The sequence below is a fragment of the Protomyctophum parallelum genome (genome assembly GCF_964188405.1).
Source record: "Protomyctophum parallelum genome assembly, chromosome: 22".
In the NCBI taxonomy this organism is placed as follows: Eukaryota; Metazoa; Chordata; class Actinopteri; order Myctophiformes; family Myctophidae; genus Protomyctophum; species Protomyctophum parallelum.
Window position 1 is genome coordinate 31,278,048 of NC_139714.1, and position 25,107 is coordinate 31,303,154.

At 44.4% G+C, this 25,107-nt stretch overlaps 1 protein-coding gene across 2 annotated transcripts in view; it reads right to left on the minus strand.

Moving 5' to 3' along the window:
- LOC310853533 (serine/threonine-protein kinase WNK1-like) overlaps positions 1–25,107 on the minus strand; it is a 144,658-nt gene that overhangs the window by 26,950 nt on the left and 92,601 nt on the right. For both annotated transcript variants that reach the window (XM_083757915.1, XM_083757914.1), the window contains exons 13-23: positions 22,182–22,262; positions 18,401–18,682; positions 16,617–16,681; positions 14,699–14,846; positions 14,419–14,535; positions 14,048–14,149; positions 11,851–11,902; positions 10,237–10,362; positions 4,820–6,089; positions 1,943–2,298; positions 1,653–1,711 (exon numbers count right to left, since the gene is read on the minus strand). In XM_083757915.1, coding sequence (XP_083614041.1) covers positions 1,653–1,711; positions 1,943–2,298; positions 4,820–6,089; positions 10,237–10,362; positions 11,851–11,902; positions 14,048–14,149; positions 14,419–14,535; positions 14,699–14,846; positions 16,617–16,681; positions 18,401–18,682; positions 22,182–22,262 — 2,658 coding nt within the window. The remainder of the gene's footprint in view (positions 1–1,652; positions 1,712–1,942; positions 2,299–4,819; positions 6,090–10,236; positions 10,363–11,850; positions 11,903–14,047; positions 14,150–14,418; positions 14,536–14,698; positions 14,847–16,616; positions 16,682–18,400; positions 18,683–22,181; positions 22,263–25,107) is intronic.

Consider the following 25,107-nt stretch of genomic DNA (forward strand, 5'->3'; position numbering starts at 1 on the left):
AAACACCTATAGTGACATCAACATACTGATATGAATCCAAACACCTATAGTGACATCAACGTACTGATATGAATCCAAACACCTATAGTGACATCAACATACTGATATGAATCCAAACACCTATAGTGACATCAACGTACTGATATGAATCCAAACGCCTATAGTGACATCAACGTACTGATATGAATCCAAACGCCTATAGTGACATCAACGTACTGATATGAATCCAAACGCCTATAGTGACATCAACATACTGATATGAATCCAAACGCCTATAGTGACATCAACGTACTGATATGAATCCAAACACCTATAGTGACATCAACACACTGATATGAATCCAAACGCCTATAGTGACATCAACGTACTGATATGAATCCAAACACCTATAGTGACATCAACGTACTGATATGAATCCAAACACCTATAGTGACATCAACGTACTGATATGAATCCAAACGCCTATAGTGACATCAACGTACTGATATGAATCCAAACACCTATAGTGACATCAACGTACTGATATGAATCCAAACGCCTATAGTGACATCAACGTACTGATATGAATCCAAACGCCTATAGTGACATCAACGTACTGATATGAATCCAAACACCTATAGTGACATCAACGCACTGATATGAATCCAAACACCTATAGTGACATCAACGTACTGATATGAATCCAAACGCCTATAGTGACATCAACGCACTGATATGAATCCAAACGCCTATAGTGACATCAACGTACTGATATGAATCCAAACACCTATAGTGACATCAATGTACTGATATGAATCCAAACGCCTATAGTGACATCAACGTACTGATATGAATCCAAACGCCTATAGTGACATCAACGTACTGATATGAATCCAAACACCTATAGTGACATCAACGTACTGATATGAATCCAAACGCCTATAGTGACATCAACGTACTGATATGAATCCAAACGCCTATAGTGACATCAACGTACTGATATGAATCCAAACACCTATAGTGACATCAACGCACTGATATGAATCCAAACACCTATAGTGACATCAACGCACTGATATGAATCCAAACACCTATAGTGACATCAACGTACTGATATGAATCCAAACACCTATAGTGACATCAACGTACTGATATGAATCCAAACGCCTATAGTGACATCAACGCACTGATATGAATCCAAACGCCTATAGTGACATCAACGTACTGATATGAATCCAAACGCCTATAGTGACATCAACGTACTGATATGAATCCAAACGCCTATAGTGACATCAACGTACTGATATGAATCCAAACACCTATAGTGACATCAACGCACTGATATGAATCCAAACGCCTATAGTGACATCAACGTACTGATATGAATCCAAACGCCTATAGTGACATCAACGTACTGATATGAATCCAAACACCTATAGTGACATCAACGTACTGATATGAATCCAAACGCCTATAGTGACATCAACGTACTGATATGAATCCAAACGCCTATAGTGACATCAACGTACTGATATGAATCCAAACACCTATAGTGACATCAACATACTGATATGAATCCAAACACCTACGTATAGTGACATCAACGTACCGATATTCTAGCAGTAGCACTATATATCATTCTACAAACGGTACCGTTTGGCACACAGACTCACCGGTACTCTACAAACAGGTGTTTTAGATGGAGTCGTGAAGGGTGAGGCAGCAGCTACACCTGGAAAACGCACGCACGCACACACACACACACACACACAGTCAGTTATTAGTTAGACACACACACACACACACACACACACACACACACACACACACACACACACACACACACACACACACACACACACACACACACACACACACACACACACACACACACACACACACACACACACACACACACACACACACACACACACACACACACACACACACACACACAACCCACCGACAGGGGCAGGCGTAGGTCCAGGTGTCCCAGTAGTAGGACCAGGGTTGGGGGGTGTACTGGCTGCCAGTGGCAGGCTGGTGGTGGTGGTGGTGGGCTGGGGAGTAGGGGGGCTGCTGGTGGTGGTTTGGTTGGAGGTGGACGATGGAGTCACAGACACAGTAGTGGAGGAGGAGGAGGAGGAGGAGGGGGAGAGGGGAGAGGAGGTACCCGCCACGGAGGCCCCCGTGCCTGGGTCGGAGGAGGCGGGCATTTCCCCGGAGGAGGGGAGGTCCATGAAGAGAGAGCGGAGCTTTTTGTCCAACATGTGGATGTCATCGGCTTTGCCCGGGCACTCCACCGCCACACCGTCACACCTGGAAACCATTCAGGGTTATTGTTATTCGTGGATTTACGGTAGGCAGTTATTTCAGTTACTCGGTTATGATTCATCCGTTCAATTACGATAGAACGCTACAGTTTGTTACAGTCCTAAAAACACACAAGTGAGTTAGCAAAGTGATTTATTTCCCCCCATATGGGTTTGGTATTTAATATGTATGCAGAACATAAACCCACTGGTTAACCCATTCTGAACGGGCACCCATTTTGGTGTCAGCATCATGTTATGCTTTAGCTATTGAAAAATAGCAGATCTACAAGCTCATATCGCGCCACCGAGTGGCGCGATACGAGCTTGTAGGTCTGCTATTTTTGAAAAATCAAAGAGCGACTGACATTTCTAGAATCTGATCTCAGGTCAGAATGGGTTCATCAGACCAGTGTGTGTCCAGTGGAAACCTCGTATGAATCTGATCTCAGGTCAGAATGGGTTAACAAAAGCCCAATTCACACTGGCAGCATCACGACACTGGCACGTTCTGATCTAGTTTCAATGCAAACTCTATAGTGATGAGGGTCTCCATGCTTCACCACTGCATCGGGATGCTCAACAGCAAAAAGCATATTATACGGTAGCTTCAAAGTTGAGAAAAGCTCAACTTTGCTGCCAAGTAGTGCACCAGCGTCCAATCAATCATAGTAGTCCCCCTCTTCCCCATTTCTCCACCCACCAGGGGCAGAATATTTCCTCCCCGTCCATCCATCTTTCCTCACTGCACATTAAAACCAGGAATTTTCGTTGTTGATTTATTAAGACATTTCTTTTTTTATATTGCCTAAGTTTAACCCATTCTGAACGGGCACCCATTTTGGTGTCAGCATCATGTTATGCTTTAGCTATTGAAAAATAGCAGATCTACAAGCTCATATCGCGCCACCGAGTGGCGCGATACGAGCTTGTAGGTCTGCTATTTTTGAATAATCGAAGAACGACTGACATTTTTAGAATCTGATCTCAGGTCAGAATGGGTTCATCAGACCAGTGTGTGTCCAGTGGAAACCTCATATGAATCTGATCTCAGGTCAGAATGGGTTAAACTGTGCCAGAACAGTCTCCATACAGCTTGATAGACAGCTGTCACTGTGCGCCGTCGACTAGTCACACAGCTCACACACTACACCTCTTGAAATGGACAAATGGAAACAAACTGCTGTATGGACCGAGAAAATCTCGCAGTTGTAGATAAATAGACAGACAGACAACTAAATGAATTATTATACGTACTATGCAGTGATATGCAAGATTCATATTGTACACTGTGTGTGTGTGCATTTGAGTAAAAGCTCAGACATAAGTCAGAATGACAGACTACCGGTAGTTAGAAGATTGCTTCATCCCTGTCTTCTTGAACTGCTATATTAATAGCAATGCAACATGATGACACATATGATATCTGGAAGGGTCACACTGACCAGCTACTACAGGGGTTCTCAGTGTTTTAGGCTAGGGGACCCCTTGGAAATGCTTTGGCCATATCTCGCGGGCCATTTTTGAAAATATTAAAACACCCAAGGGCCAACTACATTACTAAATATAACCAAACATGCAAGGTAAAAAAATTAAATAAAATAGCCTTTCTTTGACCCCTTCAGAATGAGACAACAAGGAACCCTGACAAATGATACTCATGGAAATGCCCAGGTGAATGTAAAAATGTCCCATTCAGATATGAAGGGCCGCACTTTGGCAACCCCTGGGTTAACCTAAAACAGATTGCCACCGCCTGCTCTCGCGCTTGCTAGATTAGACTTGGCTAGAACCAATGTTGTAACATGTACCTCGTGCTGAATGAATAGTAAACATGCAGACTGGGCCGTCATCTTTGCTCAAAGTGCCTCGCTCCTCCAGAGATTCCACCACAGTACATAAACCTTACATATATATATATCTCCAGTCGCGGTGCTCCTGCACCGTATGCAGCTGTTCTGCTCCGCATGCACGCATGCATACTTGCACGTCGTGGTGACAGGCTGTCACGCATAACCTCAGACACGTAACCTCAGACACGCCCCAATGTATTTAATTTGAAATGGACTAGACAGTTTCATTGTTTCATTCTACAGCATGTACAGTATCAGTGGTTCTCAAAGAGCGGTCTGGGCATCCAGAAGTGTGGGCTATAACTTTGACTTCCACAATAACGCCGGCGGTCACAGCACTGACCTCTGCTGTGCAACGGCTTTTGCTCGATACTTTACTTAGCACCCGTTAATGAAAATACATTTAAATAAGCTTCTCCAGTGCATTCTTTGTGCTTTGCTGCTGCTCTTATCGCAGTGTAACCCTCCCTGTCTTGTTAACTGTTATTAGCTTGTAGCTCACAGATATGATCTAATCGTGATTAGTTTGAACATCTATTCTTTTAGGAAAACAACGGAGCTCAGTGCCGCCGTGAACACATTCTTTACTGTGGAACTCAAACAAGCCCAGACATCAGCTCTGAACACCGCAAGGAACAGCAGAATGGAACCGAGACTACACGTTGGCCTACTGACCTGACATCACACTCGGCACAGTGTGCGTGCGCCTGTCCAGGCAGGGCCGCGGCCTGAGGCTGACCCTGGACCAGCGTGGACTGCACGACCGGTGCAGCGGACACCGCGGGTTGGAGACCCGATGACACGGAGGTGGTGGAGGGGGGCGGAGGCTGCGATGAGGGCGGAGGAGGAGCCGGCTGGGGGGCAGGAGGGGTGACAGTGGAAGAGACAGAGGAAGGAGGAGAAGATAAGGTGGAGGGAGGAATGGAGGGAGGGATGGAGGTAGGGATGGAGGGAGCGATGGAGGGAGGGATGGAGGGAGCGATGGAGGGAGGGATGGACGTAGGGATGGAGGGAGCGATGGAGGCAGGGATGGACGTAGGGACGGAGGGAGGGATGGAGGGAGGGACGGACGTAGGGACGGGGGGAGGAATAGAGGTAGGGATCGAGAGAGGAATAGAGGTTGGGATGGGGGGAGGAATGGAGGCAGGGAGGGAGGTAGGAATGGAGGCAGGGAGGGAGGTAGGAATGGCGTTAGGGAGGGAGGTAGGAATGGAGGGAGCGATAGAGGGAGGAATGGTGTCGGGGAGAGAGGTAGGGACAGAGGGAGCGATGGATGGAGGAACAGCATTAGGGAGAGAGGTAGTGATGGAGGGAGGGATGGCGGTAGGGGTAGAGGGAAGGATGGAGGGAGGCATGGAGGTAGGGATAGAGGGAAGGATGGAGGGAGGCATGGAGGTAGGGATAGAGGGAAGGATGGAGGGAGGGATGGAGGGAGGGCCAGAGACTCCTTGGCTCACTGGAGTGTCAGACAGGGACGGAGGAGTCGCGAGTGGCGGCGAGGCGGTTGGCGAGGTGGACGATGCCGGCGTCACCACGGCAGCGGCGGGCTTAGTGGCTGCTGCTCCCTGCGCCTGAGTGGAAGCCTGGGGCGGGACGGGAAGCGCTTGGACCTCCTGCACCTCCTGCTGGGGTGGAGGAGAGGAGCCGGGAGGAGGAAGAGGAGTCGAGGTGGAGGAGGAGGGAAGGGGAGCCGGCTCTTGGGGCCGTTGGGCATTGGAACAGACGACTCCAGCCGCGGTGTCGTGCGTGGCTGCTGGAGCTCCAGGGGGCGGCAGAGCCTGTAGAGGGGGCAGGGCTGATGGGATAGAGGGAGGGGCTGTACTGGGACCGGCGTCATACTGGTTCTGTCGCAGCTCAGAGAAGGCCTGCTGGAGGCTGACGGAGCCAGCTGACTGGGACAGACCTAAGCCCTGGATGGTCCGAGCTGACGCCAGAGCAGCAGAACCTATAGAAGCACAGGAAAATATAAAGGGGGGCCAGTGACACATTAATCAATTACCAATAGTATCGATGGGAACAATAAGGTTTGTCTTATCATATCTCATTTCTCCTTTGATTTGTTCTCATAGTTATAAGCTGTGTTTTCACTGCAGTGCCAGAATCTTTCCAGCAAAAACAATTGAATGGCAGACGGAGAGACCGTTTTCACATGCCCTCCGTATTGCCTGAGCGACCGGATTCATTTGTTTATTTTCTAATTTGATCTTCCATATTTTCTCATGCTCTCATTGATATCTTCTCATAATCAAATTACTACATGTTTTCTTATCAAATCTCAAACCGGTAATCACATTTCATCTTTACTCATTTCACTCACTTACCTTATAATATATTTCTTATAATTTGATTTGACTGACTCATTTCGATAGAAAGCGACTTGAAATGCCACGTCCATTCATTTGTGTGGTAAATAATGCATGGTTGGTTGCGGGAGTTACAGCGTTTGACAGACAACCCCTTCAACCAATCAGCGTGACAAAAAAACTGACGTCATCTTCAGTCTCCAATCAGTAAACGACACTAGCCCGGAAAGCGGAACCTGATTGGTCCAAAATCTGGACCCTGCTAATGAATGCATGGTTGATTCGTGGCGGGGGTAACAAAAAAAGTGACCTCATCTCCAGTTTCCAACCTATAATTGTTAATCTTCTTCTTTGAGTAACCTACCTAAATTCCGCTGTGATTGGCAGAGCTTTGCATAACGTTTGTAGTAGCTAATTGCCAATTGGCTGTTGTTGGTTACGTAACCAATCTATGTTTTACAATCGTTTATAAAGACATAAATTCCCTTGCAGGGGCAGAAGACCAAACTATTCAAGCGTTATAGACATTTTCAAGTTAGGGAGGGGCCTATGTAAGCGACTGCGGCAACCTTTGCAATTTTTCAAAAATTGTGACTTTTCTAGTTCTTCCTAATGGGGTCATTGTAGTAATCATAGTATCAAGTAGTATTTTGCTACTAATTAGAAGACAGGCATTGCGTATAGCTCAGGGGTCCTCAACTAGAAATGATGAAGGTCCACAAATATTAGTTTGAATAAGACCGAGGTCCGGTCCCATGCGCGGCGTCCATCGGAGAGCGGGGGGCTCTATGCCCGTTTAGTATGGTCAAGCCAAGCTTATACAAATCAGATCCCCTTCCAACCAACCAATAATGGGGTGCAGAGTGCAGGCCCGGAGTGGAACTCCAAATCCAAATCACACTGCGTGCGCCAGAATTTTGGGGGCCCTTGGGGGACATTTTGGGGGCCTTTGCAGCAATTTCACATGAGAAATGTACCATCTGATGTTATTTATATTATTAACTTCTTCCCTCCATTAACATAAGACACACAATGTATAGTTGTGCTGCAGCAACACTGCCTGAATTGAATTGAAATTGACTGTGGCTGGCCTGGCCTGAGCTTAGGAGAGATTTTATTTTTTTTGCTGGCCTGACCTGACCTTTTTTTTTTGCCTAGGGTCCGCAGAGAGGCGGACCGCGGTCCGGTCGTGGACCGCGGTCCGGTCGTGGACCGCGGTCCGGTCGTGGACCGCGGTCCGGTCGTGGACCGCGGTCCGGTCGTGGACCGCGGTCCGGTCGTGGACCGCGGTCCGGTCGTGGACCGCGGTCCGCCAGTTGAGGACCCCTGGTATATATTTTTCTTTATTACTTTTATGGCTTGACCCCGTCTTATCAGCTTACAGCTATATTTATTATTGTTGTTATTTCTGCCAGAATAGGGACACTGTGGTTCATGTGGTTAAGAGTTCATTAAAAACAACACATACTTTCCAGGTTGTTTTTCGGGCCGTTCTATAACCCATTCTGACCTGAGATCAGATTCATACGAGGTTTCCGCCGGACACACACTGGTCTGATGAACCCCATTCTGACCTGAGATCAGATTCTAAAAATGTCAGTCGCTCTTCGATTTTTCAAAAATAGCAGACCTACAAGCTCGTATCGCGCCACTCGGTGGCGCGATATGAGCTTGTAGATCTGCTATTTTTCAATAGCTAAAGCATAACATGATGCCAACACCAAAATGGGTGCCCGTTCAGAATGGGATAAAAGCATTGAGAGGTTTCTCTTATGCAACGGTTCAACTTTCATGTCAGTCACAAGAACGCAAACAGGATTTAACAAATTATCATATGACGTCATTTCAAATCAAAGTCACAATGTCTGTCACAACAGATTTGGACCGGGAAAATGGGGACTTTTTCCATCTTAATCATCCAATATAAATCCAATAAAAAAAATGAATATACTGAATAAACTCATCTTTTCACCATGATCAATGTATGTCCACATATGACGTAAATTCTCCTTTCCTCGTCAATGGCAAATGTGTTTAAGGACAAGTTAAAGGGACACTTCACCCTTTTTGCAAAAAAATGTATGTTAATGACGTTTAGAAGCTTTAGAACACTTTCCTGGAGATCTTTATGTGTGTAATATGTGGTTTTAGATATTTTAGATTGTAGCAGTGAGCCTGTTGTCTCTGATGTCATGGACACTGGGCTCACTTCCTTCCTGGACTACATGTTGTCTCAGTAAGACAGCTCTCCCCCTATCCACAAGGAGGAGCAGTGCACCAAAGAATTATGGGAATTGTAGTCCAGGAAGGTAGTGAGACCAGTGTCCATGACATCAGAGACAACAGGCTCACTGCTACAATCTAAAATAACTAAAACCACATATTACACACATAAATACCCCCAGGAAAGTGATCTAAAGCTTCTAAATGTCATTAACATATATTTTTTTGCAAAAAGGGTGAAGTGTCCCTTTAAGGACTAGCGCCCCTCAAAAATGTAACCAGGCTCTTACAGTACCTGCCGACCTTGGGAAAATGTTTTGAGTGCCTCACTACCACACTAGCGCAGGTCACTTTCACACGTGCGATTTCTTATTTTGAGTAATAGAAATATTGTGATACCATAATCAACTAGAAATGCACTCTGTCGAGGTGCCAACTTGCTCCTTGCACACAAGTAGGCCATACATGGCCTACAGTACTGCTACTAACTAATGTCTATTACAACTGCTGTTCTAAATCTTTTAGACCCGTTATTAACCTTATACCATCCTTGAAACTTACCTTAGTTAGGTCACCAACATACTTCCATTCCATTCATTCATATATATTCTTCAAGTCTATATAGATGTAGCTCGTATATAGACCTATTCATTCAGCACTGTTGTTAAATTATATATTCACATGGTCGCTCACTGTACATTGTACAGTATGTTATTGTATAAGCCCACAACATGCTTGTAGATCGACTAAGTTTGTTAAGTATAAATCGGGACTTCATACTCGAGTCACTTGACAAGAGTCTCTGCGATGTTATTTCTCCCATTTCATTCTCACTATTGTAACTGTTGCTGAATTTACCTCAAGAGGATCAATACAGGCGTATCTGTATCCATTACTTGAAGCTCCTTGGCAGCTTATGTCAACATCATATTTGCAGTCTTTGCACAAGGTGCAAAATACACGGTGCGGCAATTTTGGACGCCTGATATTTGGTGAGGAACTTCTGGGGTATGTGAACTCGCTTATTTTTAATGGTCAGATGTACCACACCATCTCTCTCTGTGTGTCTTCGTCAGACATTGTGGAGATTTTGTTGTTGGACCGTGCAACAAGGCTGGCTCTGTTACTCGCTGAAGTAATGTTTAACACACACCGTGACCGTAGCCTTTAGTCTCGTAACGAGACCAAGCAAGCAGTGCGCCATGGTCAGGTCAGTGGCGCTGTGCTGCTCACACGGCTGCATGGGTCATTGGGTCAGGGAGGCGGGAGGGACTCTATCTCCCCAGGATCTCATCCCAGCCTGTTAATAGAAACTCTGTTGAACTCCTGCGACTTTGGTTTACATTGAGGAGCGGCAAGTGCCGAATATCGTGTTATTATATCTTGCACATCCCCAATTTGCACAGTATTGAGGTGGTATTTCGTACCTGCGCAGTGCGTACTTTGACCAAGAATTGCTACGCAAAATGCGTGCATATTGGCAGCTATGCACACACACACACTCACACATGCATGCACGCACGCACACACACACACACACACACACTCTAGTCCCACTAGTCTCACCTGACTCTGCAGGAGAGGCATGGGTGGGTGACGGAGGTGAGAAGACCTGTTCTCTGAGACGAGACTCTGGAACCGGACTAACGATGAACCGACGACCTGCTGAATGAACTACTTGAGACTGCAGGTCTGTGGAGCGGCGGCGAGACAGACAAAGAGAGGGTGAGAAAGAGAGAGGAAGAGAGCGATAAATGGAAAGGGAGCAGAATTGAGGGGAGAGATGACCTTTCTTTTGTCTTCATTGATAGTACACAGTGAAGAGATATAAGACAGGAAACAGAGAGAGAGAGTCGGCGAGTGACATGCAGAAAAGGTCCGCTAGGATCATAGACTGTAAAAAATATGGACAAAGCGTTCCCCGGGTCTAACATGGACGTAAAATGAAGCCTGTAATTCTATGGTAATTCCTGATGTAAATCACCATATTTCTAGATCCGTTTTGGCCCAGCTGGCCATTGGCTGGCTCCGTTTTGGCCCAGCTGGCCCATTGGCTGGCCCAGACACGAGGCGGGACTTCCCCCCTTCTTCTCTGTTGGTTTTTATTTTGACTCGAGTGGGAGGGGAATCCCGATCACGGTAGCCACGCCCCTCAGAACATACGCGACTTTATGGTCATTTTTTTAATTAATGGGACCATCATTTTCCAAAAAGAATATTATGACATTAGAAATGAGACTTTAAACTAGTGACTGGAAGCAGAAAGTATTCATGACCATGTTTATTAAGGTAATACAGTCTAGGTGAAGTTGGGCCCAAATACATGGACTTCTATGGGGCTATGGGTTTTTCTGGGTCCAACAACAGGCCATTATATGAATTGCGATTTCCTTATAGGCTTCACAAAATATCTGTCTGACTGCCCCCCTGGCTAGGATCAGGGAATCAAACCTGGGACTCAGGCATCAGAGCCTATGTGGTACGCTAGGATCAGGGAATCAAACCTGGGCCTCAGGCATCAGAGCCTATGTGGTCCCCTGGAGATAATGCAGGTCACAGGAGTCATGTGGGCCTCATGCTGAGATCAGCATGCTCTTCTACACGCCAATGACATTGGCATTCCCTCAACAAGGCGGCCCATTTAAATATGGATAGTATTTTTGAAAAAGTCGAAGAATGACTGACATAGAAAGAAGTGACACATAAAGAACAAGGTAGAACTGCTAATCAAATCAGACTAGTGTCCAATCACAGCACGTCCTCACCGGTTTCTTGGCTAAATTGCAATTCAAAGTTTGCATGACTCAAGTTAAACTGATTAAACATCTTGCTATGGGCCCACTCTTGTATATACAGTACTACAGTATGAGAGGCTTTGCATAACGGCCCCTTATTTTGCTTGCTAAAATTGGGGAACATCTTAACCCATTTTGGGCGGGAACACCTTTTGGTGTTAGCATTATGTAATGCTTTAGCTAGCTATTGAAAAATAGCAGATCTACGAGCTCATAGCGCGCCACCGAGTGGCGCGCTACGAGCTTGTAGGTCTGCTATTTTTGAATAATTGAAGAACGACTAACATAGAAACATAGCTTTTTCTAGAATCTGATCTCAGGTCAGAATGTGTTCAACAAGTATAATTGTATTCTGACTGAACCATTTGTGTTTGTGTGTGTTCACCTGGCATTGGTGTACATATGACAGGAATCTGCTGCTCCAAGTCACCTGGCATCTGTAGGCCAATCAAAAAGGAGATGAAGGAGAGAAGAACAGAATGAGGGAGGAAACAATGGTGTAAAGTACATTTACTTAAGTACAATTTTGAGGTACTTTAACTTTACTGGAGTATAAAAAAAATACTTTTACTGTGTCAAATATTGTAATTTTACTACACTAAAATAATTTGAATACTTTAGTTATTAATTGCTTTGTGGGTTTGATTATTATTACAAAACATACATTAACAACATCAGCCAATTTGAAAATAGCAGATAAAACTGTTAACTTGTAGACCTGCCATTAGAAACTTGTGAAATGGGACATTCTACGTAATGGGTACCTTTTAATTTTGGTACATTAAGTATAGTTTGATTTCAATACAATTGAATTGAATTCTGTATTGCAGTATTGATACTTTTATTTAAAGGTTTTATGACATTCATTTTAATTTATTTTTCTTTTTCGTTTTTCTTTTAGGTTTTATGACCTCAATTACACCCAAAAAACCTGAACTTTGAACATTCAGTGGATTTTCTGTGGTCTGGAGTTTTCTTTGGGGTTTGGAAGCCTTTTGAGCTACAATGAAAACAGGCAAGACAGTGAAAACAGTGACATCTGCTGGCAAATCCCATTGACATATATGGGATTTGCAGGTTCTTACATCACAAACTGCCGGCAAATCAGAGCACCTGTTTGAGCCAGACCACAGAAAGTCTACTGAATGTTAAAAGTTCAGGAACAATTCCAAAACCTTTTTTTTAATGTCACAATCCCTTTAAGTACAAAATGTGGGTGGGAGGAAAGGATGGAGGGGGGGGAGGAGGGGAAGGAGGGAATAATGGAGGAGGGGAGGAAGAAAGGATGAGTAGAAGGAAGAGGAGGAAGAGGAGGAAGAGGAGGAAGAGGAGGAAGAGGAGGGGAAGGAGGGAACAATGGAGGACGGGAGGAAGAAAGGATGAGTAGAAGGAAGGAAACATGGAAGGGAGGGAAAGGAGAAGAGCTAAGGAGAGACAGCTGGACAGCATAATGGGTTGAAGACAGATCAGTGTGTGTGTGTGTGTGTGTGTGTGTGTTACGTGTGTTGGGGGGGGGGGGGGGGGCTTTACATACTATAGTAATCAATGCATGGTAGAACTGTAGATGAATTGAATTATTAGTTCATGACATAATGTCATGAACTAATAATGTCATGAACTAATAATGTCATGAACTAATAATGTCATGAACTAATAATGTCATGAACTAATAATGTCATGAACTAATAATGTCATGAACTAATAATAATGTCATGAACTAATAATAATGTCATGAACTAATAATGTCATGAACTAATAATAATGTCATGAACTAATAATGTCATGAACTAATAATGTCATGAACTAATAATGTCATGAACTAATAATAATGTCATGAACTAATAATGTCATGAACTAATAATAATGTCATGAACTAATAATGTCATGAACTAATAATGTCATGAACTAATAATGTCATGAACTAATAATGTCATGAACTAATAATGTCATGAACTAATAATGTCATGAACTAATAATGTCATGAACTAATAATAATGTCATGAACTAATAATGTCATGAACTAATAATAATGTCATGAACTAATAATGTCATGAACTAATAATAATGTCATGAACTAATAATGTCATGAACTAGCTGTTTTTAAAACAGCGCTAGTCCCATCCCTTGATTCTGACTGGCTGGTTTCCGTTTAGTATAGACTCTATTCTACTGTTTCGTAGATCAGTCTATAATCAATCACAGGTGTGTCATTTGCTTATACCATTCTGAATGGGCACCCATTTTGGTGTCGGCATCATGTTATGCTTTAGCTATTGAAAAATAGCAGATCTACAAGCTCGTATCGCGCCACTGAGTGGCGCGATACGAGCTTGTAGGTCTGCTTTTTTTTTTTTTTTAATCTAAGACACTTTTACAATCTGATCTCAGGTCAGAATGGGTTAATAATGAAACTGTCAGGATGTAATAGACATTTTTAGAATCTGATCTCAGGTCAGAATGGGTTATATACTGTGATCCAGCATATCTGTAGCTGAACGATGCCTTTACGAGCGGCGGCAGAGAGCGGCCATGCTTTAATGGATCAGTGTTGCACTGGTTGCTGCTAAATACACATGGGTTACCTGTCTGCGAGCATCTCTCCTCTCATCGGCGGTATCGATCACCTCTCTGACCTGCTCAATAAACGACTCTCTTTCACTCTCCAAGATGAACTCACTCTCCACCTATACGCACACACACACACACACACACACACACACACACACACACACACAGAGTATAATTGCAACGGTCACGGTGAAACACCAGAAGAAAAAAAAAACACACACAACATTGACATTCAGACAGACAGACAGACAGACAGACAGACAGACAGACAGACCTGTGAGATGCATTCTCCTACAGACAGACAGACAGACAGACAGACAGACAGACAGACAGACAGACAGACAGACAGACAGACAGACAGACAGACAGACAGACAGACAGATACCATGATATGTGCTATCTCTTCAGGGTTGTCTCCATCCAGGTCAAATCTAAATGTCACCATCTTCCGGTTGTGGGTCTCCAGCTGACATTCTGCCACTCTGTCACCTATGTTACATATCTACTCGCATGCACGCACACACACACACACACACACACACGTACAAACACGCGCGCACACACACACACACACACACACACACAATAAGAAAAAACTCAAATCCCTAGGGCACAGCAACACGTTGTGTGTGTGTGTGTGTGTGTGTGTGTGTGTGTGTGCTTACGTTCAGTACGTTGAGTTTAGCCCTGCCGCTTGTATCCTGTCTGGATCGACTTCGTACCGACCGCCTCTGATGTCTCTTTACCGAACGACCTTCATGACGACCTCCGGCCTCCGTACTGTCACTCTGACCTGAACACTCTGACTGACAACTAAAGCGCGCACGCACGCGCGCACACACACACACACACACACACACACACACACACACACACACACACACACACACACACACACACACACACACACACACACACACACACACACACACACACACACACACACACACACACACACACACACACACACACACACACACACACACACACTCTTTAGGCAGACACTCTTATACAGAGATAATCACCAGTGAAAGTAGTACATATGCTTCACCCATTAACCCATTCTGACCGGGCACCCATTTTGGTGTTGGCATCATGTTATGCTTTAGCTATTGAAAAATCAAAGACACTTTTAGAATCTGATCTCAGGTCAGAATGGGTTAATAATTAAACTGTCAGGGTGTAATAGACATTTTTAGAATCTGATCTCAGGTCAGAATGGGTTAAAACCGGGAAAGCATTCGTATGATTTTAGAGTTTTGCGTCGAGTATTCAAAAATAGCAGATGTACAAGCTCACAGACTTCTATGTTTCCAAAGCCCACACGGCCAAAGACCACCTTGGATGACTGACTGTGCACTCAAATGTTTGGGTCACAAAAGTAGAGTGCAAAGAAAACAAGGGCTACAAATGTTCACTCAATTATATGAAAAGATAATTGTATATATTCCTACGAATGGGTTCCGACCCACTGTTTGGGAACCGGTGATCTAGGACGGCGGCTCGTCCAGCTCCCAGGCGCACAGCACATGCAGCCGGTCAGTTAACGAGGTCAAGGTAATTAGCCTCGAGCAGAGCAGTGGCGCAGATTTAGGTGAGCTAATCCTGACGCCCTTGTGCACACGCTCTGGGAGCGGAGAGAGAAATGACATTTAGGTTTACAGTTTCTCTGTTTGGACTGAGACTAGGTAAGAGGGCTGTCTTTTACACAGTTTCAGTAAACACAAGAGAGCCTTTTGATCTGGCAGCGCAGCCAGCCTGCCATGCATTTCTATAGCAGTAACGTAACTACGTACATTTATTACCCAAGTACTGTATTGCCCTACAAAGCACAGTAAATACGGGGGGGGAGGAAAAGGGGTGATTATGGGGTTAAAAGTGTTTCAACTGGTCAGCCAAATGAGAGCAGCAAATAAGTGATATTACCCTAATTGTAAATATGTTCTCTTGAGGTAATTGTTTAACCCATTCTGACCGTGCACCCATTTTGGCGTCGGCATCATGTTATGCTTTAGCCATTTAAAAATAGCAGATCTACAAGCTCATATCGCGCCACCGAGTGGCGCGATACGAGCTTGTAGGTCTGCTATTTTTTGAAAAATCGAAGAACGACTGACATTTTTTAGAATCTGATCTCAGGTCAGAATGGGTTAACCCCCCCAAAAAAGGCTAATTTGACCTTTGGGATACACAAACAAGTCGGTGTGTCCAAAAACGTACGTACGTACGTGTCGGAAAACACAGTAACAGTCATTTCTTGAGCGTTTCGGACGTGGGGCAGCTCGCCGGAACCGGGGCGGCCCCTTGGGCACGTTCCTGGGGGTCTGGATGTTGCGGGCCGGGGACCCCCCCATACGGTACAGTTGCATGGCTCACTTCACACAGGTGTGATTTTGTACTTATTACTCAAGTCAATTTTGAATTCCGGGGCTTTTACTTGTAAAGCCCAAACCACACCAAAGGGTCGGGTCAGGAAAAAAACGTTTTTAAATGAAGGTAAACCACACCAATGCAACTCATTGAGTTGCAAGGAGTTGTATTGGTGTGGCATTGTGTGTGTGTGTGTGTGTGTGTGTGTGTTACCTCTCCAAAGCTGAGGAAAGTGGAGGCAGCAGTAGCTGAAGCTGATCTGTAGGCTGGGACACAGGCTGCAACACAGAGACACACATAATCACCATTTATCTTCACTAGCCCTTGCCCGTTGTGAAATACTTTCCGCCCTGTGGCCGCGGGGGGGGGGTACTGCGCCCTGGGTGCGTTTTCGAAAAAGGGCTTCGTTAGAAGACCTCCATATTATTATGGGAGCGATTGGTGCATGCAGTGAGGAGCTACGGCAGTCACAGTGACACACATTCAGACAGACATTGTCAGAATTATGGTATGATGATGATTAACCACATGAACCCTAGTGTCCATCTTAGTCTTGCGTGACCATACAATCAGAGATATTATCTGACTACTGATACATCTGGAAAAATCTGAATTCAATAAATGGACAGAGAAAAGCGGTAACAAACCTGCTTGTGTTTGAATTGGTTCTATAACGCTATTAGTCCTCAATGGACTTTGAAAACCCAAAGGCTTCAGCGCCACCTGGTGGTCACCAGTTTAGGCTCTGAGTGCCAATTCTCCCATTATAAAAAAAGAGTTTTAAAAAAATTGTAAAAAAAAAAGAAAGAAAATGAAAAAAAAAAAAAAAAAACTTTTATTTTATTTTTTATTACGTCTTTACGGGCATGGCACTCAGTGCAAAGACGTATCGGATACGGGATTACGTCCCTGGCACTTACTGCTACTGACCTTCCGTCAAAGTTAATGGACACTGGTTTCAGGCACACACACAGACACACAGTGACATCAGGGCAGCCAGTTAATTCTAACCATTTATTTATTTTCATTGCAAATTCAAACCCACCAGAAACAGAGACAATGCAATAATAAATGCAGAATTGTTTTAACCCATTTTGGGGCGGGAATCGCCTTTTGGTGTTAGCATTATGCTATGCTTTAGCTATTGAAAAATCGCAGATCTACAAGCTCATAGCGCTTGTAGGTCTGCTATTTTTGAAAAATCGAAGAACCACATGGTTTTTTTTTCAGAAAACTGTCAGGATGTAGAAGACGGCACACAATAACATTTAGCCCTCTGTGTCTGCAGTCTGATAGAGTTGAATGACGACAACAACAACAACATGCCAGTGGTTCTCAAAGTAGGGTCCGAGGACCCACAGTGGTCCTTGAGGGAGTCCCGGGCTGTCCCCAGCAAAATGATTGTCGGTTTCCGGCTGTCTTTTAGATTTTCGAAAACAAATGTATTTAATTTAGAGACATATTGACATGAAAATGTTTGAGAACCACTGCTCTCTACATCAGGGGTCTGCAACCTTTTTTAAATGAAATGTCATGTTTTTATTTTCTGGATCGTCAGTGTGCCATATCCACATTAATTAATTTTAATGACACCACGTGAAAGATTCCAACATATTTTGCTTGTCCACAAATAAAGTTTTTCGTAATTTTTAAATATTTTATTTCACGTTGTTATAATGATCATTAGAGTCAGGGCAGTAACAGAGTTCAGTTTTAATGAATGTAGAATGCAGGATGTAATTTACACACAAATGTGAGGGACTTTATTTGACTGCATTTTTTTAAATAGTTTATTTAAAACCAAAGATACTCTCTCACACACTTGCCAGTGTGCCAGTGATCACCCTCCTTTGTGCCAATGTTGGCACTGGTGCCTAAGGTTGCCTACCCCTGCTCTACATGACCAGGATTGGGGGGGGGGGGGGGGACCACGGAGGTAAGACGGAGGCGGGACATGGCACACGATTGGATGGCGTGGACTGTCCATCAACCAGTACCTGGGGAGGGGCTTCCACGGCAGGGTCAGAGGGGGCGGAGATTACGCTGATTATTGGCACCACCACGGTGGCCAATGGCGTAGCATCAGCAGGGGTGGTGGGCACGGCAAGGGGAGGGGAAGTGAGAGCAGGAGGCCCCGCCCCCCCCACAGGAAGCAGAAGAGGAGAGGGGGGCGGAGAGGAAATGGCGCCCCCCGTCGCCGTGGCGATGGGAAGGGAGGGCCGCGGAGGAGGAGGGAGGGTCGCCAAAGCAGAGGTAGAGGTGGGCGGAGTTACACTGTGCTGAAAGCAGGAGGAGGGGGGGGGGGATTAGATGGGTACGGTGAGACGGAAAGGAAGGAAAAGAAGGAAGAGAAGAGGAAGAAATAAAGGAGAAGAAGACATGGAGAGAGTGAAAGACGGAGGAGTAGGAGGAAGAGAGGAAGGAGTGATGTCAGTGATTATAGCAGTGATCTCCTGTGGGCCCGCAGGTGAGCTGTGAGGATATTAACCCATTCTGACCTGAGATCAGATTCATACGAGGTTTCCACTGGACACGCACTGGTCTGATTAACCCATTCTGACCTGAGATCAGATTCTAGAAATGTCAGTCGCTCTTCGATTTTTCAAAAATAGCAGACCTACAAGCTCGTATCGCGCCACTCGGTGGCGCGATATGAGCTTGTAGATCTGCTATTTTTCAATAGCTAAAGCATAACATGATGCCGACACCAAAATGGGTGCCCGGTCAGAATGGGTTAAAAGTGGGGGCCCACAGTTGGCAAAACAAGAAAGATTTTATCGATATTATAACATTATTAATATTTCAAAAATTAATACCAAAAAGTAGGATCTTCAAGTTTGTTATCGGTTATTTCCAAAATTAGTTTCTTTTTAAGTATAAAGTAATCCAATGTGTGTTAATTTGTCATATCTGCCATTTTTTGTATTCGTAATGTCCCAATAATGTATATATAACTAGTGCTCTAGGGCCACACAAATAATAATAATGATAATTTTAAAAGTAATGTGTAACTCTGTAGAATGATGTTACCATAGATGCAGGGAAAACCCTGGGGAAAAAAGGTGGCTGAAATGTACCTGAATAATGTGTTTTATATTAACTGTGCAATATGTGAAGATAATAAGCCTATACCCAAGGCAGAGTACGTATGAGTAATCGGTGGAAGTGTGGAGGCAGAAGTGGCATGGAATGCTGGTAAGCTCGGCCCTATAGCGGCCAGACACCACGTCAATCGCAATTATTAAAATGTCATAATAATCGTGACGGCCACTTTCACAGTTTCAAGATTTTCAAGTGGGCCTTGTTGACCCAGAAAAGGCTGTGAACTACAAACAACTTAAGTTGTTGTGTGTGTTTATTACTAACTTGTATCAAACAAAGCCTCCTACTTCTACATGAGGATGAGGTATGGACTAGCATCAGCTGGACCTGCTCACAGGTTCTACACAACAGGAACTTGAAGTTCGTGTCACATCAGTAGACTTCCCTCGATTATTATTATTATCATTCTGACGTAACCCTGCCCGAACCAACTTCCTCTTTTGGTCAGGAACATCTTGGATTCCTGTTGGCTATAAATGTTTAAAAAGGTCACAGTTCAAAAGACGGCGTGTCACACAGCGCCATCATTCTGTCCACGCTTATCTTTAGGGTCCAATTAACCCATTCTGACCTGAGATCAGATTCATACGAGGTTTCCACTGGACACGTACACACTGGTCTGATTAATGTCAGACACCAGGCTGTGGGCCTGGGCCGGTTTAGCAGCCCAGGCACCTTATAGCTGGTAGCGTGACAGTGTGTCGCGGGTTCGAGGCCCGATCCCAATGACCTTTGCTCTCCCCTGTTTCTCACTGTACATCTATCAATAAAAGGCAAAAAAAATATGTGATCCCTTCAGTGTTTGACTGATTACATTTCTGTTTGACTGTACCCTGTACTGATTACATTTCTGTTTGACTGTACCCTGTACTGATTACATTTCTGTTTGACTGTACCCTGTACTGATTACATGTCTGTTTGACTGTACCCTGTACTGATTACATGTCTGTTTGACTGTACCCTGTACTGATTACATGTCTGTTTGACTGTACCCTGTACTGATTACATGTCTGTTTGACTGTACCCTGTACTGATTACATGTCTGTTTGACTGTACCCTGTACTGATTACATGTCTGTTTGACTGTACCCTGTACTGATTACATTTCTGTTTGACTGTACCCTGTACTGATTACATTTCTGTTTGACTGTACCCTGTACTGATTACATTTCTGTTTGACTGTACCCTGTACTGATTACATGTCTGTTTGACTGTACCCTGTACTGATTACATGTCTGTTTGACTGTACCCTGTACTGATTACATGTCTGTTTGACTGTACCCTGTACTGATTACATGTCTGTTTGACTGTACCCTGTACTGATTACATGTCTGTTTGACTGTACCCTGTACTGATTACATGTCTGTTTGACTGTACCCTGTACTGATTACATTTCTGTTTGACTGTACCCTGTACTGATTACATGTCTGTTTGACTGTACCCTGTACTGATTACATTTCTGTTCGACTGTACCCTGTACTGATTACATTTCTGTTTGACTGTACCCTGTACTGATTACATGTCTGTTTGACTGTACCCTGTACTGATTACATTTCTGTTCGACTGTACCCTGTACCGATTACATTTCTGTTTGACTGTACCCTGTACTGATTACATTTATGTTTGACTGTACCCTGTACTGATTACATTTCTGTTTGACTGTACCCTGTACTGATTACATTTCTGTTTGACTGTACCCTGTACTGATTACATTTCTGTTTGACTGTACCCTGTACTGATTACATGTCTGTTTGACTGTACCCTGTACTGATTACATTTCTGTTCGACTGTACCCTGTACTGATTACATTTCTGTTCGACTGTACCCTGTACTGATTACATGTCTGTTTGACTGTACCCTGTACTGATTACATGTCTGTTTGACTGTACCCTGTACTGATTACATGTCTGTTCGACTGTACCCTGTACTGATTACATTTCTGTTCGACTGTACCCTGTACCGATTACATTTATGTTTGACTGAACCCTGTACTGATTACATTTCTGCCAATAAAGTATTCAATCAATCAATCAATCAATGATGCAAACTGTGTGTGTCAACTAATAACTATGCTGCAGTGTGTGTTTGTGTGTTGTCACTTTCAGTTGCTTTACTTACTTTACATGGATAGCTCAACAAACACAATATACTGCAGTCATTACGACCTACAGTAGGACCAGAGATGTGACACCACACAACACCCAGTTGGACTATCTGATGGACCTTCACGGAGGTCTGTGCATTCATGTAATACGTGTATGATATTAGTCTGTATAGATAGTGTTGTTGTGCAATGTGTATTCATGTGATCAGGAGGGTGTGTATGTACATAATGAAAGCTGTGTGTGTGTGTGTTCATATATTTATGTTAGGGTATGAGTAAGTGGGCTGCAGGAAATGTGGCTCATATAGAATGAATGAATGTTTTCAGAAACATCAACATTTATGACTCAGCTCAGCTGCAATGATGTGAACTGTAGCTTCTGTGTGTGTGTGTGTGTGTGTGTGTGTGTGTGTGTGTGTGTGTGTGTGTGAACTATGACCTACATACTTGGATAACTACTTTTCAATGGCTACAGTATTTGTATGTTTGACGCTGTGTGTGTGTGTGTGTGTGTGTGCGTGCGTGCGTGCGTGCGTGTGTGCGTGCGTGTGTGCGTGCGTGTGTGCGTGCTACCTGTGTATTTGGGGGTCCCGATGGTGGAGCGGTGTGTGAGGGGCTCTGAACTGTACCACTGATCTGACTGGCTTGAACAACCTTAGGCCGGAGAGAGAGAGAGAGAGACAGAGGAAGAGAGAGAGAGAGAGACAGAGGAAGAGAGAGAGAGAGAGACAGAGGAAGAGAGAGAGAGAGAGACAGAGGAAGAGAGAGAAACCACACAGAGAGAGTGAGACAGGCAGAGAGAGATAGAGAGGATAGAGAGTGAGACAGGCAGAGAGAGATAGAGACAGACAGAAAGGGAGAGATAATGTTTTAGCATGATATGCAGGCTTCCACATGTTTTCTATTGGTCACCATGTGAGATTAGCCAATCAGAGTCAGTGGTGTCTTGGCTCTTTGCTCCATTCCTGCTCCGCTCTCGGTTGGAAATATTTCATCTCATTAACTTCTACATTTATCCAATCACATCACGTTAAGTCCCTGATTAGTTCATAACGCTGGGTCACACACGCACACGCACACACGCACACACACACACACACACACACACACACACACACACACACACACACACACACACACACACACACACACACACACACACACACACACACACACACACACACACACACCACAGTTGGCAGGGCCCTATCCCCATTGCAGGAGAAAAACAGATTGGTTATCTTGCCGCCACTGGTAACCACTTCAAAGACGTTGAGGACTATTAAGGCATTAGTAGTACTACGTAGTATTGACTAAAACAGACAGGAGGTATTTGAACTAAAACGGGAATGGAATGATAGCCTGTGTTCCAGCCTGCTTCCTGTCTCCAAGGCCCCTTTTCCACTATGGGGTGGAACCAGAACTATCCAGAACCTGAACCTATTTTTTTTAGTTCTGGGTTTGTTTCCACAGCGCACAGCGCGGTACGGCACGGTTTCAGACCAGGTTCTCAGAACCTTTTTTCGGCCCTGCTTTTGAGGTAGTACTAACGCTGAGTTCTGGGAACCTATGGGCGGGGCCAGCAGCGCTGCTGCTCTCGATTGGTCGAGCTGAGGTGACAGCACTCTGAGGCTGAGCACTGAGGAGACCGGAGCGAGGAGAAGCGCACACAACACAACAGCGTACATTTTAAACTCCTAAGTGCGACACAGCGACAGCGGACACACATAAAAATAACCTGGAAAAGCACACAGAAACACTATGGCCACGAGAGAGGGAGAGACAGAGCTTGTGTGTGCGTGAGGGAGAGAGAGAGAGAGCCATAAAGCTGTCGCGACGAGTTGTTTGCTTGCAGTTGTTGTTCTACACTACAGCTAACAGCTAGGCTAACTGCAGATGTGTGTGTGTGTGTGTGTGTGCGTGTGCGTATGTGTTTGCGTGCGTGTATGTGTTTGCGTGCGTGTGCTCGCGCGCGAGAGCGCCATATAATCTATTCTAAATTGCCAGAACAGAATTTTCTTTCTTTTTCAGGGCAAGGCATTAGGCATATCATTACTAGAAATGTGCTGTACACAATACTACACATTGGAAGAATTAAATTCAACTAGCACAACGGTTAAATGATTTGTATTTGCACATTTCTTGATATTGACATTACAACTGGACTGGATGTTATGGCACAATTTGCTCAATCTGCTCAAGAGGCACTATAATTGCAACCCACACAATGTTAAATGCTATATTCAAAAGGTGGGTTATCATTTATCATATGAGCTATAGCCTATATGATATATATTTTTCTCTTGCAGTTTAAGCAAAATATTGTAGACAGGTAAAGGTTGGAGAACAACTGGTCGAATGCATTTAAAACGGGTGTTTTACTGTTGTCCCACTCCCCACATGGAAAGGAAATCCATATCGGCAAATATAGCCTATATATAATGTATGCTGCATATATCCATGTTCATATAAACTACAGTATGTGCATATACAGTATATCTATTATGTATAGGAAATATATGTGACAGCTGTGGCATGTGGCTGCCACAGCTGTGGCACATGTGGCATATAAAAATATGTTCATATTATTGGTTTAAAAAAGTACAATAAAGCAAATAAATTTGAAAATAGACAATCTACAAGCTCACGTGTCTCATCAAGCTTGTAGTTTGTCTATTTTCAAATGGCCGAAATGTATTTAAGTAGAATACTATATACAGCTACTTTCCACCACTGTTGAATAATAACCAGTCATTATTTAAACATGAATATCTCTGTATTCCGGGACCCCCCCGGCCGTGCCAAGGGGGAGGGGGCCCTGCCGGCCGAGCTACTCAGCAGTGGGGGAATAGGGGGGGGGGGGGGGCAGACTTAACAGGTTCTGGGTTCTGGTTATATGGAAACGGAAGCAGAACTTGGTTCTGGAACTACACATGGTTCTTGGTAGTTCTGGGTCCTGGAAAGTTCTGGTTCTGGTTCTGGTTCCACCCCATAGTGGAAAAGGGGCCCAAGGTAGGCGGGACATGTAAAGAGGTGACATCGACCAGTGGCTTCTAATTGGTCTGTGGTGCGGGTTGGGGGGGGGGGGGGGGGGAAACACCCGTTTTGCGTCGTATCAATGTGCACTGTGCACCCGTTGCACATATCGTTCAGTAATTTGTTTATTTTTTCCGTAGGTTTTTACTCTCGAGTCTCGAGTGAGAAAAGCATGGACAACGTGGCTACGTAACAGTAGCCTGGTTAAATTATACCAGACCGAATCAGCCGTTGGCAAAAATAAATTGCCTGCCGGCGGATTACGGTCTGGAGAGGCTCAATTGTACGCCCATTTCCTACACCAGAGAAATGGGGCGGCCAATCGGGACACGGTATGCAATATGGGCGGGGCTTTGGTACAGTGACTTTCAATGCTTGAGACCTTTGACTGACAGTCTCTCTGACCAATTGCGTCAAAGAGAAAATGTTTCAACCCGCTCCCCTGGAAATGAAATCCAAGCTG